Source organism: Schistocerca nitens, chromosome 3 (assembly GCF_023898315.1).
Source record: "Schistocerca nitens isolate TAMUIC-IGC-003100 chromosome 3, iqSchNite1.1, whole genome shotgun sequence".
Taxonomy (NCBI): Eukaryota; Metazoa; Arthropoda; class Insecta; order Orthoptera; family Acrididae; genus Schistocerca; species Schistocerca nitens.
This window is the reverse complement of record NC_064616.1, coordinates 201,644,422-201,664,180: the sequence shown is the minus strand read 5'-3', so window position 1 is coordinate 201,664,180 and position 19,759 is coordinate 201,644,422. Positions and strand designations below refer to the sequence as shown.

The 19,759-nt window shown below is 39.9% G+C and overlaps 1 protein-coding gene across 2 annotated transcripts in view; it reads right to left on the bottom strand.

The window, feature by feature from the left end:
- LOC126248147 (WD repeat, SAM and U-box domain-containing protein 1-like) overlaps positions 1-19,759 on the bottom strand; it is a 195,236-nt gene that overhangs the window by 132,454 nt on the left and 43,023 nt on the right. For both annotated transcript variants that reach the window (XM_049948883.1, XM_049948882.1), the window contains exon 7: positions 314-404. In XM_049948883.1, coding sequence (XP_049804840.1) covers positions 314-404 — 91 coding nt within the window. The remainder of the gene's footprint in view (positions 1-313; positions 405-19,759) is intronic.

Genomic DNA, 19,759 nt, shown 5'->3' with positions numbered 1-19,759 from the left:
TTCAAACAGAATTACTTTGAGTCAGTGACTTCTGTTCTATTTTATTATTTTTTGATGAATTTTCTGTTTTCCTTGATCTTCGGTAACTTTTAAGATCAAAGACACTATATTTTCTTAATTAACCTCTTTTCACTCATGTCAGTTCTCATTTTCTTTAGAGTTTTCAATTGTTCTAATAGGTTATGTCTCTTTATGTTTCAGAGTTTTATCACTTCCTACACAGAAACTAAAAGAGAAGAAATGTCAGTTCCATGTACTATGAATGATGAGGAACCACTTGTAAGTTATGTAACATATTTCAGTATGTACAAACCTGATGCTAGCAATGATCCATCACGAGAAAATGCACAGGATGTTACATAACGCAAGTGCCCATCCAAAACACTCAGGCAGGATCCCTTCAACTGCACAAGAAAAGAAAGAAAAGAAAAAAAAACATAGTTATCATCTTCACACAATACAGAGCAATAAATGTAGCAATATACTACATATTATGGCTGCTACTCTCTCATTACCCTCAGCCTGTGTGTTCCTACTCCAAACTTCACACAAAATGATGCCTGATCAATGTCAGACTTTAAATTTAGTTTAATTAGACTGATACAAACTGCTGTTATAAAACAGAAAATAAATAAAAAATAAAAATAAATATTATATTAATAACTGCAGTATCTAATGTTGTGCAATTGCATGCAGTAGCTTGCAGATAGTATTACAACAGAAAAGTGTTTTTTCTCTATTCAGGAAACCTTCATAAGTGAAGTTCGCTTGATTGGTGACTCCATGGAGTGTTCTGTGCACCACGACCAGATAATTGATATAATTAGAAGGAGAAACAGCATTGGTCGTATTTTTTTGTTTTATTATCTGCAAAATTGGTTTTTGGTCACTTAGTGACCATCCTCAGTGCTGTAATATACAATTAAAATTGGTAGGCACTGGTATCAACAAGCTTAGAGCGATCACATAAACTGAGACAATATGTTTCTATGAGCTAACTTGTCAGGTAAGTCTATAAAGAATGGCCTCTGCAATTAATTAATTATTTCATTTAAATAACACTGTAAACAACTTTTTGAAAACTCTGTGAAGTCAAAAAAGTGCCATTCTCCTTATGACTGTCACTGTATATTACAATGCCTGATAGAAAAGGTTGAGCACCACGAAGGGGAGGAGGAAAAGAATGGAACTTCACAAGTTGAGAGAGTATGTTACGTTATTTCAGCGATTACAATATCGAGTCAAATTTGAACTTGGCAGTAAGAGCCCACTTATCAGTATTATATTGCACCCTGTTTGCCCTGGATGCATGCACTGATTGGGTCAGGAAGGATGTCATAAAGCTTTTCGATCCTCTCCAGAGGCAGGATTTCCCACAACTGTTGTAGATGGTCCTCGATACCCTGGATACTGGTACCGGAACACAGCTGAGCTAATCCCACACATTTTCTAACAGGGACATATCAGGGGAGTTTGGTGGTTGCAGGAGTACCTCAACATCATGCAGACAGTAGACCGAGACATGTACAGTGTGGGGACAAGCCCTATCCCGTTAAAAAATAACACAATAATATTATTGCACAAGAGCTAAAAGGTGAGGATGCACGAAGTCCGTGACGTACTATCGTACTGTCAGAGTTCCCTCAATCACTACCAGCCATGACCTGAAGTCATAACTGATGGCTCCCCACACCATCATGATACAAAGAACACCGCTGTGCCTCCCCAAAACACTGGATGAATGGGACCTCTCCCCTCGTCACTGCCATACTTGCTGAAAATGGTCATATTGGGCAGTGCAAAACTGTGATTCATCACTAAATGGTGTCATTCATCAGCAGTCCATGCTTCTCAGTCATGAAACTACTCCAGATGCAGTCATTTGTGTCGTGCTGTTAATGACAGCCCATGCAATGGGACAATTTGTTAGTCTGGCTACCAATGGTGCAGCATGACATAGAACGTTGCTGGGAGTCTTTCACTCATTCTCAGATGGCAGGCACAGACGCAAAGGGGTTACGATGGGCTTGGGCACAATATGGGAATCCCCCCCTAGCGGTGGTCAGTCGTGGCCGAGTACGTGGATGAGTCTGCCTGCCTGCACATTTCCATGTAGCCAAATAATGGCCCACAGTTGCATCTAAATGCCCCACAAATCTGGATATTCCAGGAATCAACCAGCCAACCAAATGGAGAGCCATAATAAGGTCTCTTTCAAACTATGTCAGCTGCTAAAATGCTGCCTCACATTAGTACACACCATCTCCGTATCTTTCACAGTGATCACTCAACATCTGGTACTTTTCACATCACTTTATACTGAGTCATATGACAGCAATAAGCACATGTACAGATGGCAATAGCATTGTGTACACAGGGTATAAAAAGGCAATGCACGGGTGGAGCTGTCATTTCTACTTAGGCGATTCATGAGAAAAGGTGTCCGATGCGATTATGGCCACACGGTGGGAATTAAGATAGTTTCAATGATGAACAGTGGTTGGAGATAGACGCATGGGAATTTCACTTCAGAAATCATTAGGGAATTCAATACTCTGAGATACACAGTGACAAGATTGTGCCAAGAATACCAGATTTCAGGCATTACCTTTCACTGTGGACAACGCAGTGGTCGATGGCCTTCACGTAATGACAGAGAAGCAGTGTTTGTGTACAGTTGTCAGTGCTAACAGACACTGCATCAAATAACTGCAGAAATCAATGTGGGATGTAGGATGAACATACCTGTTATGACAGTGCAGTGAAATTTGGCGTTAATGGGCTATGGCACACACGACTGACGCAAATGCATTTGCTAACAGCACGACATTGCCTACAGTGGCTCTCCTGGGCTTCTGACCATATCAGTTGGAAACTACACAACTGGAAAACCGTAGCATGGTCAGATGAGTTCCGTTTTCAGTTGGTGAGATCTGATGGTAGGATTCGAGTGTGGTGCAGACCCCACGACACCATGGACCCGAGTTGTCAACAAGGCAGTGTACAAGCTGGTGGTGGCTCTATAATGGTGTGGGCTATGTTTACAAGGAATAGACTGGATCTTCTCATCCAACTGAACTGATCATTGGTTGAAATGGTTATGTTCAGCTACTTGGAGACTGTTTGCAGCCATTCATGAACTTCATGTTCCCAAACAACAATGGAATTTTTATGGATGACAATGCGCCATGTCATCGGGCCACAATTGTTCATGATTGACTTTAAGAACATTCTGGACAATTCAAGTGAATGATTTGGCCACCCAGATTGCCCGACATGAATTCCATCGAACATTTATGGCGCATAATCAAGAGGACATTTTGTGCACAAAATCCTGCACTGGCAACACTTTCACAATTATGGATGGTTATAGAGGCAGCATGGGTCAATATTTCTGCAGAGGACTTCTATTGACTTGTGGAGTCCATGCCACATCAAGTTGCTGCACTACCCTAGGCAAAAGGAGATCCTACACGATATCAGTAGGTATCCCATGACTTTTGTCATTTCAGTGTATACTATACCAGGCCTGGTAACAACAATAAACACAACCAAAATGGGGGCCATTTGACTGTTACAAAGAACTGCAACTCTAATCACCATGTGTACATGTACAAAGTTACATTGACATGTGTTCTGGGTGCTTCACTTTTTCTCAGGCACTTCAGTTTTATGTTCCAGAACCATGTTTGAGTCCTTGTAGCTCTCACTTCCTAAGTGTTATCAGAACATTTTAAATGCAGGGTACATAATATATTAGTTAGAAGTTCCCATGACAGCTGCAGTGAAAAGTGTCACAATAAAAGAGAACAGAAGAAACATGATGGTCATCTATACATGTCTGAAAAATTATAAGAAAATGTAGTAAGACCTGTAGTAATTCTGTTCTGAAAATGGTCTGAATATAGGAGATAAATACCAGCACAAGTCAATGGTTGATCAAACATTTCTACTTTGTGGACAAACTAAGACTGCACAACAGGAATCTTTTATGTATATATTTTTAGCATTATTGCATAAGAAAATTTTATCAGTATGTCTCATTGTACAGAATGCTAAATTCACACAGCAGAAGAAGACAAATGCTTTTGTTAATTCTTGATGAAAGTAATGTTAGTTGAACTTTCCATTAAGCATTACCATGGCATGATGACAGTTACAAAACAAAATTATTTATTTGCAAAGTGGTTTTCATCATCTTTGATCATCATCTGATGGCAACTGTCACAATTGCAGATGATGTTGCAGAATACCAAGAAAACTGTTATATTTTCGCAGCATTTAAGAATAGTTAAAGATGACATAGGATGTAAAACAACTACCACAATTTTTTTTTTTTTTTTACTCTAACACTGGTATCCACAGAATTATTTGTATATTGAAGCTGTTAAACTACATATCTGTGAAGACATTATATGGAATATGTGAAGTTATCTATGAAGACAAATTTATCCACAGTCATGTTAACTTAGTACAGGGAATTCTTGTGTAGCTACCATTTCAGTGGTGAAATTCTCCTTTACTGTTCCATTATACACAGCATGTTTCAAAAAGCCTACTCACTATCAAGTGTTATGGTACGCAAGAGTAGGAGCTGCATCAATGACAATGAATTCTTGTTTGAAAACCATCATAATCTCATAAATGTCTGTGTGCCACATCTTTATCTGCTGTACTGACTGATACAATGCAGTATAGCCATGAAACAATCGTACAGAAATTTTCCAAAGTCAAAACACATACAGTATGCAAACGAAGTATAGCCACATGAACTAACCATTACAGCCACTTGGAAAAGGCTATATAGCAACCTCATCAGCTGACTAAGGTCCAGTTAATATATGTATAAAGGAACAATAAATGAGATTTTGACATTTGAAATATTCTACATTCAAATAAATTTCAGCAACATGAATAGTAATCATGTCAAATATTTCTAACGGATGAACTACCAGTATGAACTCAGCGACAAAGAAGCTAGTGACTTTTTTTTCCAAAAACAGAAAATCTGTTATAGTCACTACAGTATCAAGCTATCATATGAGTCCTCTCTCACTTTTTATATAACAGGGACTCAAAACAAAAATTCCGAGACGATAGAATTCCGCTCCTTGGTCACGGACCCATCTGAGAACCATTGTGTGACCATCCTCCTCATTGGAAAATCTGTTTCTCACTGATATGCTTTCAGCTTGCTAAAAAGATAGAAATCATATGCTGCAAAATCTAGACTGTACAGTGGATGCTTCCAAACCTCCCATCAAAAATATCATTGCAAAGCTCATGTTGTGCACACCATGTGGGTTGTTGCACTGTTGTGGAGGACAACAATGTCTTTGCTTAATTTTCCACACCTCTAGTTCTTTATACCAATGTGTAGTGATGTCACAGTTGCACAGTACAAATCACCATTGGTGGTTGTGCCCTTTGCCACAAACTTTGTGTACACAACTCCTTCACAGTCAATGAAAACAGTGGCCCTGACTTTCCCTGCTGATGTCACAATTTTGCATTTCTTCCATAGGAGTGAGGGGGTGAATCACCATTCCATAGATTTTCTCTTTGTTGTAGGCGTGAAATGCTGGAAACCTGTCCCATCGCCCATAATAGTGAAGCTTAAGAAATCGTTGCCTTCCACTGAGTATAGCTCAGAAAGTCCTCAAATACTGTAAACCTTGTGTTTTGTGTGCAGATGACAGTGATTACAGAACCCAGAGTGAGCACAATTTCTGATACTGCAGATAACCACAGATCACAGAATGAACACTGCAAATTGAGATGGGTGTCTGCTGAACGATATCCGCGATAGTCACTCTTTAATTGCTGCGAACCAATTCCTTAACTGCCTAGACACTGTCATCTGTGGTCCTTCCTGATTGGTATCTCTCACATCTGTGCGGCCTTGGTCAAATTGTTGGCATTGTTTCGTTATGGGTGGGCACTACATTGCATTTGGTATATATAGCACCAATATTTCATGGTGAATCTGTGTGCAATTTCAGGGTTGCCAAAAGTTTCCCCAAGTGAAATTCCCTGATATTTCCCTGATTTCCAGACAAGTTTTAGCATTTTTCCCTGACAAATTTTGAGATTTCAAGGGTAAGTAAAGACATAAGTTGACAAAAAAAAAATGTAAGGACTTCTGTATTTCTAAATGTGTGAGCAAAAATCTTAAGTACTAACATCAACATCTTGTGTAATGAACTGCTTTTACATGGAGAAAGCAAGCCAAATGGTATATATGTTTCATTAAGAACACTGATGTTATTTTATTTCAATAAAGCAGAACACATTTGGTTACAAAAATATGCATTTTGTTGGAGTCACAAGACAGATTTAAAATACCTTCACTGTTTTCAGAAACAAGTTCAGAAAAAAGTAGGCCTCTTGAAAGAAATGTATAAGGTGGGAAGAGTTATGTAAACCAACACTGTAGATGACCACGAATAAAATGTTGGTTCTACTATGTTAGCTACTGTCGGTTATTGCCCACTGTGTTATGTCTATTATCCTACAGGTATTATGTGCTTTTTCTTTCAAGAAACACATCAGTACATAGTGTACAAACTGCCAGTGACTGCCACAATTTTCTTCTTCTTATCATCCATATTTCCTAATATATTAACTACTTTCAAAGTGCCAAAATGTACTAGAACAAATAAAATGTCTATAAAATGCCGCACTATACAATTTACTTGCGGTGAGACAGTCAGAGTTCCTGAAATCCATCGTTTGTGGCCTCTGCCCTGCCGAGGAGCACCACAGTCCTGGGTCCATGGATAAACTATGAAAATCTGCCACATTACATCACACACAGACAGATCCAGCCTGTGGGAAGACTAGATCCAACAGGCAGGGCCCACACATTAGTGGGAAACTATGGGCTTCAGATTGGCAGGTCCAATCCAAGATACCCACAGAAATGGCCTGCAGTTTTGGCCCGTCATGGAAGTCCACTCATGTGGCCAGCTATTCACGTATCACAGACACTATGTTGATGAAATGAGACTGCGGTGACCACCCACACAACAGATTACAATACTAACGAAGATAGGTACCAACTCACTGTAAAGATGATTGCTGAGCCCCAAACAGACACACAGAAAAGACAATCACACTCTCACAACTAAATTTTTGGCCATAGCCTTTGTCAGAAAACGAGTGCACTCACACAATCACTCAGACACAACTCATGCACACATGACCATTGTCTCTGGCCACTGTGTCGATAAGCTCCGATAATCACATCCAAACAAACTACTCCTCATGTCACCCTGCCTCTCATTGGCAGCTGCTAGGCTAGCAGCTAGTAGTGGTGGCAGCACTGACCTCAAGCTGAGAGGAGGGGTGGGAAGGGGAGAAGCAGTAAGAATGAGAAGAGTCTGAAAGCAGTGCATGTACTCAGCTGTGCCCAGCCAGTGACGAAGCATGACATTTCAGTAAACAAACAATTTCATGCTACTGAGACAAAAAAATATGAGATTTTTTCAGTCTCCCCCCCCCCCCCCCCTTCTGATGCTTCCCTGATGCATTTGGAATTCCCTGATATTCCCTGATTTCCAACCTTCTCTTCTGCAACACGCCGGTCTCGTTGCACAATTGCTGTAGCATGAGATGACGTGTGTAACTTATATGAAGTCCCTAAGATCATACATTACTGGAACATACTGCATACCAAGAAGAAAAAGTTTAAGAAAAGATTTTATCAATCTTATGGATCTAAGGTAGTCACCGTTAAGTCAGTAGTTATATTTGTTCAGTATACAACACACAATCAATGTCCACATACTGATTTATTGTGTGTTGTGTGCTGCATAACAGTAGCAGAAGAAAAATAAAAATTGTTGTTAGTCACACAGTCATATGAGTGTTTTTAAAGTTTCTTGAATAAATCATTGTAAGTACAAATTAATCTACAAGTTGCACATGAATGCTAGATATTAGCAATTAACAGTTTAAGTTGGTCAATATTTATATTCCCTAAATAATTTCTTGTATTATCATAAGCTTGTGCCTGTCCTTTTGATGAACCTCTAATCTTTACAAGTGAAACACTTACCTGCTGTTGAAAAATTCAAGAAATTCAATAATGAAAAAACAACACTTCTTTTTGAAGACAAAGTTCAGTAACATAATTTATTTATGTAAATGCCTCCCCAGGGCAGTGGCAGTCGCAAAAGCACAAAAGAATTATCAAAAATGCACTTAATGTATGCCTACATGATTAGGATTAACACAAACATTCCAAGATAAAAGTCAATGCAAACATATTAATAACATGTAATCAGGCTTCACCTGTCTGGACCTACAGTTCACTGATACTGAATGTCATGGAGCACTAAACAGTTAACTGCTGAATCATGACACACGTTCAGTCAACAGTTTTTCCAAATGTGCAGCACTTTTAAGGAATTATATTTGTTGTGATATGCACAAGTATTGAATATTGCATGCAACCATAAGTCAGACATGTTTTGTCACAATATGGCAGGAGACCCAAGATGGGGGTTTTCCCTTAGAGGAAAGCAGTAGAGCTACAGCTTCCTTAAGGCAGCATTTAATGTTCAAATCATTTACAACTTTTAGAAGCTGGAACCCTGACAATATGCAATGACCGTTTCTGCCACTTAGCTGGTATAATGCATCAGAATGCATGATGGAACATGGCACACACTGCCTTTCTTGTGCTTCACATTAACTGAGTTTCTTTTCCAAGTAGATGCCAGTATGGTTTCTTCATTCCCTTCTCCATTCTTGTCCAGCAGGGCTAATGCTTCATCTCAAATGATGTTGCTACCATAGAGATGTTGAAATCTAACTTCCTCTGTCTGTTACCATCACAGGAACTGTGACTTTACTCTAGCTTCTTGAAAGACTCGTCTGAAAGTGATAAAGTTTTCATTATTTTGTGTGTGCCTGTTGATGACTCAATGCTTCTACTATGTAGTGAGTTGCTCCCTTTACTCCTAAATTATTTTCTGTGTATTTTATCATAACTCCGACCTAAAGGTCCTACACAAATATGGTCTACTACAATATCTTGTGTCAAAAATCTTCATTCACATGCTCATGGTGGAAAATTACTTCCATGGTGTACTGGCAAAGAATTGCTCTTCTACAGGAGCACTAATCTATCACATACAGTCCAATCACTGAATTAATTCATCAGTGTTATAATACCCTTATCACTGCTAGAATGTTGAGATAATTCTTGATCTGTGGCTGCACAATTGACCATTGGATGATGGCTAGGGGAGATCTCCATCAGCAGCTCATGGCACCATTCCACCTTACTACTTCACTGATTTATTTCCTGCTTATCTTGTTTCTTTAGTTAATTGCTTAGACACATGTATCACTGTTGTCATCTTATTCAGCCACATCAGAACAGTTCATTTACGTGATGTCCTCTAAGGTATAGTGATTCACACAGAACTATTTACAACTGGCTACAATAATATGTTATTTGCATAGCTACTTAATAGCTGGATGTGACGATCAGGATGTACTATCGCGGCATGTTTTGTCATTTTGAATTTCTAATTCCTCTTGTATTCTTAATCGCTTTGCATTTGCCAGAGTTTTCATTTAGTGCCAATGTTTCTGTTCTAACAAGGAACACAAAGCCATAAAAGGGATACAATTTATTAGGTCACAGAGTGACATCAAGAAGAATACAATGAAAGTAGTTTACATGTCTTTAGCACATTTAGCGACTGAGGGCCTGAAGGGTTGTGCATGCCCTTATAAAGATGCTATCAACATCAGGTGCCACTGGTGTAGTACTGTGCATGCACAGCAGAACTGGTGATAGTGCTTGGTGACTAGGCTGCCCCTGGAACTGCCTCGGATACTTGAAGGTGGACCATGTGAATGTCAGTGCACACTGCACTTCACGTAATGGCCCGATTTACATCTGCTCTGGGGAAGTAGGTGTAGTACTGTAGTACCCATAGAGTTACATCACTCTTCCTCCCCTGCAGAGGAGGAGGATGGTAGGGGGGGGGGGGGAGGGAGGGGGCAAAGACTAGGTGTCGCTGTTCACTATGCTGTGACTGAAGAGATGTCCATGGCATCAGTCGACAGCCAAAGGCGTGAGAAGTTCTTGATACACTTGGCCCATCATGTACGAATGTGAAAGCGAGTGGGCTGAGGATATGCCTGCTGCCCGTGGGCCTTGGTGCAACCAGTGGACACAACCGGCAATGGGGCAGGAGCCATCTGGATGTTAGAGGCCATATTGAGGGGCGCTGACACGGGCAGCGATGACAACGGACTGGAGAGGAGATGCTCTGGTGAAAGAAACCTGGCTTCCAGCCTCACTGATGGTGGCACCTGCTGCAGGAAGCGAGTCTGCGATCGGTGCTGATGAAGCACCAACCACTGGGTTAGGTGGGCATGACCAAGCCTGTTTGATTCCCAGAGTTTCCAGGGCCGATGAAGAACAAGGCATCGGGCCCACAGCCAGAGTGGGGGGCCCGCAATCATCCTGCGACTGAACTGTTTCCAGTGGCAAGCCACAAGTTGATATTTGGTGTGAACTGTGACAATTCAGTGACCTCACTAGCTGTGGATGGATGACAGCTAGAATCCATTGAGCGTGCTGTCCAAATGCCCTGAGACAGGCTGATGTTTGGACAAGCCATTTCGCCTTGCCACTTGACTCCAGATGGAAGGGAGACGCCATGATGTGGTGAATGCTATTGTGTGTACAAAAGTCCTTGAAAGACTGTGCCACAAACTGAGGACTATTGTCCAAAACCAAGGTGCAAGAGTCCTCCTATCGAAAATATCTATGACAGGGCCTTCACAGTCACGTCTGCTACCGCAGATGGACAATGAATGACATAATGAAAACAAGAGAAAGCAATAACCAGAAAGTTTCTTAAAAAGGACCAATGAAATTAAAGTGGACTTTTTACCAAGCTGGCCGAGGCTCAGAGCAGTTTACACATGTAGCAAGAGATGAACATCCAACTACTTCTTGGGCAGCCTTACCCTATTTGCCACAAGTGGCTTCTCCCTTACATCCTACAGTAGTGTGCCCAAAGTGCTGGCACTTAAAACAGTGCATTAGGGTGGGGAAATAAGGCCACATGCTTAGGCAAAGGAAACCTGCCTTGACATGCTCTGGAAGTTTTGTGCTGTCAAAAGTAAGTATAAAGGAGTCCAATTTCACTATACCACCATTCACCCTTTTCATCATGTTTTGCACATCAAAAATGTGTTCATTTTTCAGTTCTTCTCTGGGAATGTCAAGTAGATCCCTGCAAGTCACAACACCTTTGTTGTAGTTCCAGGTGTTGAGCAGTTTTGTCTCTATTGTATGTCCCCGAGGCATCTAGCTTTTTGGAGGTTAGCTGCTTGCTGGGAATTAGAAGTTTCAACTAACAGTGTCCCATTGCTCAAGCACTCGACTGACTTTAAAGAGCCACAGATTCCTTCTAAGCACTTTTGGATATAGGAGAGTGAAACCTTCTTAAAACTACTCCCTTTCTGCTAGACTATTAAAAACACACTCTGGCCAGCAGCATGTGTTCTTTTACTGTAAATAGCAGCACTCTGAATGAGTCCTGAATCCAGAGGACTGACTACACAAGTCCTCGCATTCAATCAAGTGCTGAGACCTACCCACCCTTCCCACTGGGAGGATAAAGAAAAAATTTTGAAGGATACATCTCAGTAAAATGAGCAGGTAGGGAGATAAGAGTCCACCTAGTCAGTACCCGATGTGCCTAGGTAAGCCTTATAAAACTGAGGTGTGGTTAGAATGTTTATAAACAGTGAACAAAAGCACTGAAGGGAATATCTATTACCACAGCAAAAGTTTTTTATTATGGCTTGTTACTGTGAAATGTCAGCTTTATTATCTCCTTACAAATCACCATACGATTACCTATATTTACAATCATTTTATGCATCTATGCTTTATGCCACAATACATTGTAACTTGTAGATGGGTGGGCACAAAAACCATACTCAAAACAAATGCAGCAGAATGAAAAACAGGCACATCAGTGCAAAAACAAATACATGTTAATTAACCATGTGTGTGGATTAATAAGAAATTCATAAAAAAGAATTTAGAAATAATCAAACACCATACAGTCAAAGCAGCACCAGTAGAGTAGAAAAAAATAAAATGTATGACATACAACAAAAGTTATGAAAACTTAAGACCAATGTTAAATACATCTACATCTACATTTATACTCCGCAAGCCACCCAACGGTGTGCGGCGGAGGGCACTTTACGTGCCACTGTCATTACCTCCCTTTTCTGTTCCAGTCGCGTATGGTTCGCGCGAAGAACGACTGTCTTAAGGCCTCCGTGCGCACTCGAATCTAATTTTACATTCGTGATCTCCTCGGGAGGTATAAGTAGGGGGAAGCAATATATTCGATACCTCATCCAGAAACGCACCCTTTCGAAACCTGGCGAGCAAGCTACACCGCGATGCAGAGCGCCTCTCTTGCAGAGTCTGCCACTTGAGTTTGCTAAACATCTCCGTAATGCTATCACGGTTACCAAATAACCCTGTGATGAAACACGCCGCTCTTCTTTGGATCTTCTCTATCTCCTCCGTCAACCCGATCTGGTACGGATCCCACACTGTTGAGCAATACTCAAGTATAGGTCAAACAAGTGTTTTGTAAGCCACCTCCTTTGTTGATGGACTACCTTTTCTAAGGACTCTCCCAATGAATCTCAACCTGGTACCCGCCTTACCAAAAATTAATTTTATATGATCATTCCACTTCAAATCGTTCCGCACGGATACTCCCAGATATTTTACAGAAGTAACTGCTACCAGTGTTTGTTCCGCTATCATATAATCATACAATAAAGGATCCTCCTTTCTATGTATTCGCAATACATTACATTTGTCTATGCTAAGGGTCAGTTGCCACTCCCTGCACCAAGTGCCTATCCGCTGCAGATCTTCCTGCATTTCGCTACAATTTTCTAATGCTGCAACTTGTCTGTATACTACAGCATCATCCGCGAAAAGCCGCATGGAACTTCCGACACTATCTACTAGGTCATTTATATATATTGTGAAAAGCGATGGTCCCATAACACTCCCCTGTGGCACGCCAGAGGTTACTTTAACATCTGTAGATGTCTTCCCATTAATAACAACATGCTGTGTTCTGTTTGCTAAAAACTCTTCAATCCAGCCACACAGCTGGTCTGATATTCCGTGGGCTCTTACTTTGTTTATCAGGCGACAGTGCGGAACTGTATCGAACGCCTTCCGGAAGTCAAAGAAAATAGCATCTACCTGGGAGCCTGTATCTAATATTTTCTGGGTCTCGTGAACAAATAAAGCGAGTTGGGTCTCACACGATCGCTGTTTCCGGAATCCATGTTGATTCCTACAGAGTAGATTCTGGGTTTCCAAAAACGACATGATACTCGAGCAAAAAACATGTTCTAAAATTCTACAACAGATCGACGTCAGAGATATAGGTCTATAGTTTGGCGCATCTGCTCGACGACCCTTCTTGAAGACTGGGACTACCTGTGCTCTTTTCCAATCATTTGGAACCTTCCGTTCCTCTAGAGACTTGCGGTACATGGCTGTCAAAAGGAGGGGCAAGTTCTTTCGCGTACTCTGTGTAGAATCGAATTGGTACCCCATCAGTGGACTTTCCTCTGTTGGGTGATTTCAGTTGCTTTTCTATTCCTTGGACACTTATTTCAGTGTCAGCCATTTTTTCGTTTGTGCGAGGATTTAGAGAAGGAACTGCAGTGCGGTCTTCCTCTGTGAAACAGCTTTGGAAAAAGGTGTTTAGTATTTCTGCTTTACGCGTGTCACCCTCTGTTTCAATGCCATCATTATCCCGGAGTGTCTGGATATGCTGTTTTGAGCCACTTACTGATTTAACGCAAGACCAGAACTTCCTAGGATTTTCTGTTAACTCCTTTTTTGAAAAATTCTTAGTAATGTTTGTACTTTCAGACAAGGCATTTCCAAGAAGAGAGGTACAACAATAAAAGTGGAGAATTTTTACATAATCTCAATCTTGCAGTTGGACAGATTTTTGTTGAAGGAACACGAAGCTATCTCCTGACAGACCAACATTTATTTTTGGTTAACAGTGCTGTACATCTTCAATATATTTAAAGAGCAGCATCACAAAACCATCAAATGATGCTGCAACATCGACAATCAATTTTGGTAGAGTGACCATCATTGAGGCACAAACATTGATACATCAGGTTAAAGGAAGGTTCCTCAGCATTGAGTACATAATTATTATCAGTTGTAGCATCTGGGACTTATATGATGCTCCTTGTATTATAATTTTTTTTTTTTTTAATATTAGTTACTAAGCACACATCCTTGCACGTATTAAGTCATCCAAGCATATGCACTTTTAGGGTACTGATAACACAAAGCACAATGCTTCTAGGGTCTCGTATGAAGAAAGACTGCTGCTCGTGGATCCAGTGGCGAGTTCCCTGTCACCAGTGCAAAGTGACATCCAGGCACAACTCAGAAACTCGTGACACCTGTGGGTCTTCTCAGCCCATTACCTTTTTGTCACAATTTCCACTGCTGCCTGACGGTTATCAGTGATCAACAGGTTTGTGAGTTGGCCAGAAGCTTTACTACTACAAGATCTGACACTGGGAGGTGTGACCTGCATCGCTACTTTGAAATAGACATTGTGTTTCATGTATCCAGAATGAGTGACATCCAGCTGAGGCCACCAATTAGGAGGCAGTGGTGTTCTCAACCATGCTGCAACTGCATGACAATCACCTCAGAAGAATGACACCAAACCACATTGTGCAGCTTCTAATGGTGTGGAAGATGGAAGAGTTGCAATCCCTTTTCGTACTGAGGCCTGCTACGTAAAATTTTGAGCACTTTAAAACAGCCACTACCCATTTGTAAAATGGTGACATGACACTGACTCTCCTGAGGAAAAGAAACTCGTGTCTATCAGTCGTAGATCAACATACCCGACTGCCGAAGATGTTGCTGAATTGTCAGCCACTACTGGATGGGCCTTTGTCTCATCCCCATCTCCACAAACTCAGACTGTGGCTGCCACACACCTATACACAAGCACTGTGCTGTTTCAAAGCCAAGAGAAAAGGATGATACTGTGATGATGCAATACAGAAAAGTTCAATTCTACCTGGACTCTCAGGTATTTTTGTAAACTAACAATTATCATTTTTTTCTTTTCTTTTTTTTTCCGTTGTAGGAGGAGTAAGTGTGGCAGTCTTAGGGCTCCACACTGCCACACCAGGGAACTGGTAACATCAGAATATGGATTTACCAGGCACTATGGGAGATTAACTGCAGTAATAATGCTGGTCTGCACCTAACCATCAATCCAGCCCTGCTACTATGTACACAGTTACACAAATAAAACCGTGTGTTACCATATACAGTACAAACTTATTTGGACCCCACAATAAAGAATAAATGCATACATTAGAGGACAGTGGCTACATAGTAAAAGTCTGAAATCATTTCATCCAATCAGTATAGTTGGAAGGAAAGCATTGTTACAGTTTAATGAACCACTGACAACACGATCATTCTAGGTGAGACCCACATCATGGAGGTTTTTTTAAAAAAAGAAAACTCACAGCACAAAAATGTTTACATGATAACATTTTTTCAGACGGTAAAATTTCTTTACAGCGTAACCCCACTTCTACGTTCCCATAATTAACGTTTTCCTACCGTTTACAACATTTTTTTATCGGTCTCATCACGTTTTCTATGCTAACAATGTTAATTTGCACCATACTTTGTGTCAACATATTTATAATTTTCCCACGATTTACGCATTATGAAAAAATGTTTGTAGAGATAAAATGACGCTGGCATGATGTCGGCTGTCCAGTAGTGTTTACAAATATTATGTGGTTAAGTTTCTTGACACCAGGGCACTCTACTCAGCGGATTTGAACTGGTAAATGTGTTAAAGTTGGAACAATTCATGTCGTATCTCCCGCCGCTAACAAGCTCTACTTGGCGTGGTGGTTGATGGCATGTGAGTAACTAGGTTCATTTGAATGAAGATATCCTGACCAATCACAACCATTTCCGAAATGTCTCTACTGTGCAAATGCAATTTCAAGATTGTTGTGAACATCGTGAGACCTTTCTCAAACCATATTTAGCGTGTTTTGGTGTATGGCCACTTGGAGCACTAGCTGACACCGTCATTCACTTCGCATTGCTCAAATGTTTTCAGTTTAAACACAGTGCTGGTTACATATTTTATTCATGCTGAGCAAACTGTGTTTCGCGAATTTATTTTCATTGTCAAGTGCAGTATTTACATATGTATTTTAGTAATGTTACACAAAAAACAATGTGAGTGATAGTTTGTGTTTGTGTGTGTGTGTGTGTGTGTGTGTGTGTGTGTGTGTGTGTGTGTGTTCTACATAGCCGACGAGGTACAGAACCTAATAACCTCAAAAAGACAACTACAGTGCAAGAGATGCAGAATAACACATATTCAAACACCATACAAAATACTTATTTACATACTTGCACTTGACAATGAGAAAAAATTCTCAAAAAGCGTTATGCTAAGCATGAGAAAATATGTAACTAGTGCAGTATTTCATTATTTAAATAATGAATGACTGCTGCGGGCTTTCAAAAACATTGATTATGACATACGAAATTGAGTCAAAACGTTCCCACTTCCCAAACAGTTATCAGTTCCAGTTACATCAGCAATTTTTATTCAAGAATAAATCTTCATTAGATAATAAACAAGTCCCTGACAAATCTTTTGATGCTTGTTATGTACATATATCATACACTGAGTGCAAGGCGGTATCCTATACGTAATTTTTACAGCTTACAACACTATTTCCCACATTTTACACCAGTTTTTTTTAAGTCCCTTGAAAAGTGTAAAAATGGGGTTTCACTCTATATCCTTTTTCCATTTGCACTGCTGAACAGTTTAAGTTGTGAAGCCATTTTCAAATGTTCACATATGCACAAGCCTTTGACTGGTCGGGCTTTCTTCAGAGACCAAAAACAACAATTTACACATACAGCAGTGTAATCACGAAGTATTAACCATATCAACAGTTATTACTAACAGCATGACAACTCGCATATACATTCACATTCAAAATTGTCTTTAAGACATGTCTGGCATTAAGTGTTTAGTTCTGCTTGATGCTGTCAGCAACAGCAGCTGTATGCATTTATACTCCATGTACTGGCACAAGGTATGCCCTCTTATATTACCTATAAGATAGTGAACTACTATTGCAAAACATTTTACTGAAAAATCCTGACAAATACTGTGAAATTTTCTAGATGCCTATGATCTTACTAGTTTTTTCAAGGTCTTTTTTCACATGAAAATGATTTTAAAAACACAATGGAGACAACATACATTTATTGAACAGCAATTTAGAAAGAGAAAGACGTCTTTCAGTTAAAAATAAGTGCACTGAAATATTATTACATCACTGATTTTGTTTGTTTATTTTTATTCTACCAGTGTCTATGACATGAGATCAACGGACATGTCACTAGATACCCATAACTGTTTCAAGTAGGGAAAAAAACCATATCTGTGGTGTACTCCCAACACATTGCCACATGAATCATATACCTGTACAAGACCCAGGTGCTAGACCTGACCTGTGCACTCACATAGCACATCCTATTCCAGTGCTAGAACAGACATCCCCTACTCTATCACGGGCACCACCACCTAAAAGCAGTCATGTCAATAAACCACCACTGCTTAAACTTTCGCACAATCTTTCATGTAGATACAACCAACAACCAACTGCCCTCCCGAATGCATGGCCATTGCCAAACTGTGTGTAACAGCAGGAATGGCCGACCAGCAGAAGAAGACATTACTAAGAACATGCTGGACTTCAACGGCTGCTTCAAATCCTGTGCCATCTGGATATCCTCCACCCCACCCCAAAACACAGCTTCTGTGAGGTATTTAGATAGGAATAAACCTTACAACACTTCCTCGAATACCACAATTCGCTTATCCTCAATCTCTGCTAGCCCATCCCATCCCCACCTCCACTGCCATCCCCACGTCCCTCACTTCACTCATTTTACACTCATTCTCTCTCCTCTCTGCAGTCTCCTTCTCCCTTTCAAAATGCACTCTTCCACTTCACTATATGCCACATGCAACTCCCCACGCCTCACCAGTGCCACATTCCTATTCCTTTGCTTTGCTGCCTCTCCCTCCCTCGATTTACACTTCCCTCTCTTCCCCTCTTTTCCCCTCTCACCCACTCCACCCAATACAAGCTCCTCACCTCAGTCAAACTGCAGCAGAAGTATAATGGGACAATAGTACCCTTATGTATATGTGTGTCTTTTTGAACATGTTGTGTATCAGTTAGCTATGAAGATGCTTAGCAAAATTTTCAGTCTGGTTTGTGTGTCTACTGACCACTCAATGCCTCAAGAATATAGTGAGTGACCTTTCTATTCATTTTCCAGGCTGGACTCTCCTTTTTATCAACTTAATACAGATTTTTATTTTAAACATATACTCTCATTAGACTTATTAGTGAGTTTAATTATGTTTCTCCCCAGAATGTGGACTGAAGTTCGGAGCATTTAATTCATGGTGAGGCATCTGGTTGGTGTGGCCACTATAGAGGGTGCTTACACAGATGTACATGTAACAGATACCTTCCCTCAAGCTATAGTTGTTATATTGTGTTAAGAAAAAAATTCATGGCAATAAACCACATTGTGAAGATAAAATTAACAAATTTAACTTTTTTTAAAAATGGGAATAAACATACAACAATGTACCATATCGTGCTAGGAAGCAGTTGACCATAAATTCAAATAAGTGCCTCTCAAAAGTACAGCAAAAAATCAGTCCTTTGTATGACTGGAATGAATGGAGTATATGGGGTTCTTGAAGCAAAGATTTGAATGAATATTAACCTGTACTTCGGTCAATAGCCACTTCTGACTGGGTTAGAATGTGTGAGTATACAAAAAAATATTTCGTATGTTGGACTACGGTTAATTGTGTATTCGCATTTGGTGAAGATGCATGCAAGTACACTCCACTGAATGCCATAAATGCAGTTTCATCAAACTTGCACAGAATGTTGTTTTGATGTTCATGGACGTTTTCAAATTTTAAAAATTGTAAAAAAAACTCTGCATTAAAATAAATTTCACTTATTTACCCATGACAGCTGTATACTAGATAGGCATATTGATCAACAAAGTTGTCATATAATATCTGATGCTCTGTCTTACGTGAACTAAATAAATGGACAGCACAATTTTTTCATTTCAGTGTGGTTAGGAACAAGTGAATGCAGAGAATCCTCGTCTGCAATGAGACTTGCACAACAACAGTGATGCAACAGTGAAGCATACATAACTGCATTGACACAATAGCAGTTTCACTCTATTTTCTTGCTGAAATTTAATTATTCCACATTTTTACTTCCATTCCTTTTCACACTGCTTATTCTATCAAAAATATCAACCTTTTTTTTTTTCATTTGCACATGGCTTAGTTTATTTTAAATAAACTGATGTGTGTTTTAATATTATTTGTAATTTTGTATTAACATGACATGTTGCAAGATACTGCTTGCTGTTAGGTTTATGTATCATATGCAACACTCATTTCACAGAGTCATCTAGCAGTTGTATTCTACAACTCTGTGAAAGAGTAATGAAATGGAGTTGATACATACATTCTGTAAAATGTGCGTATTTATAAGAAAATAAAAAAAT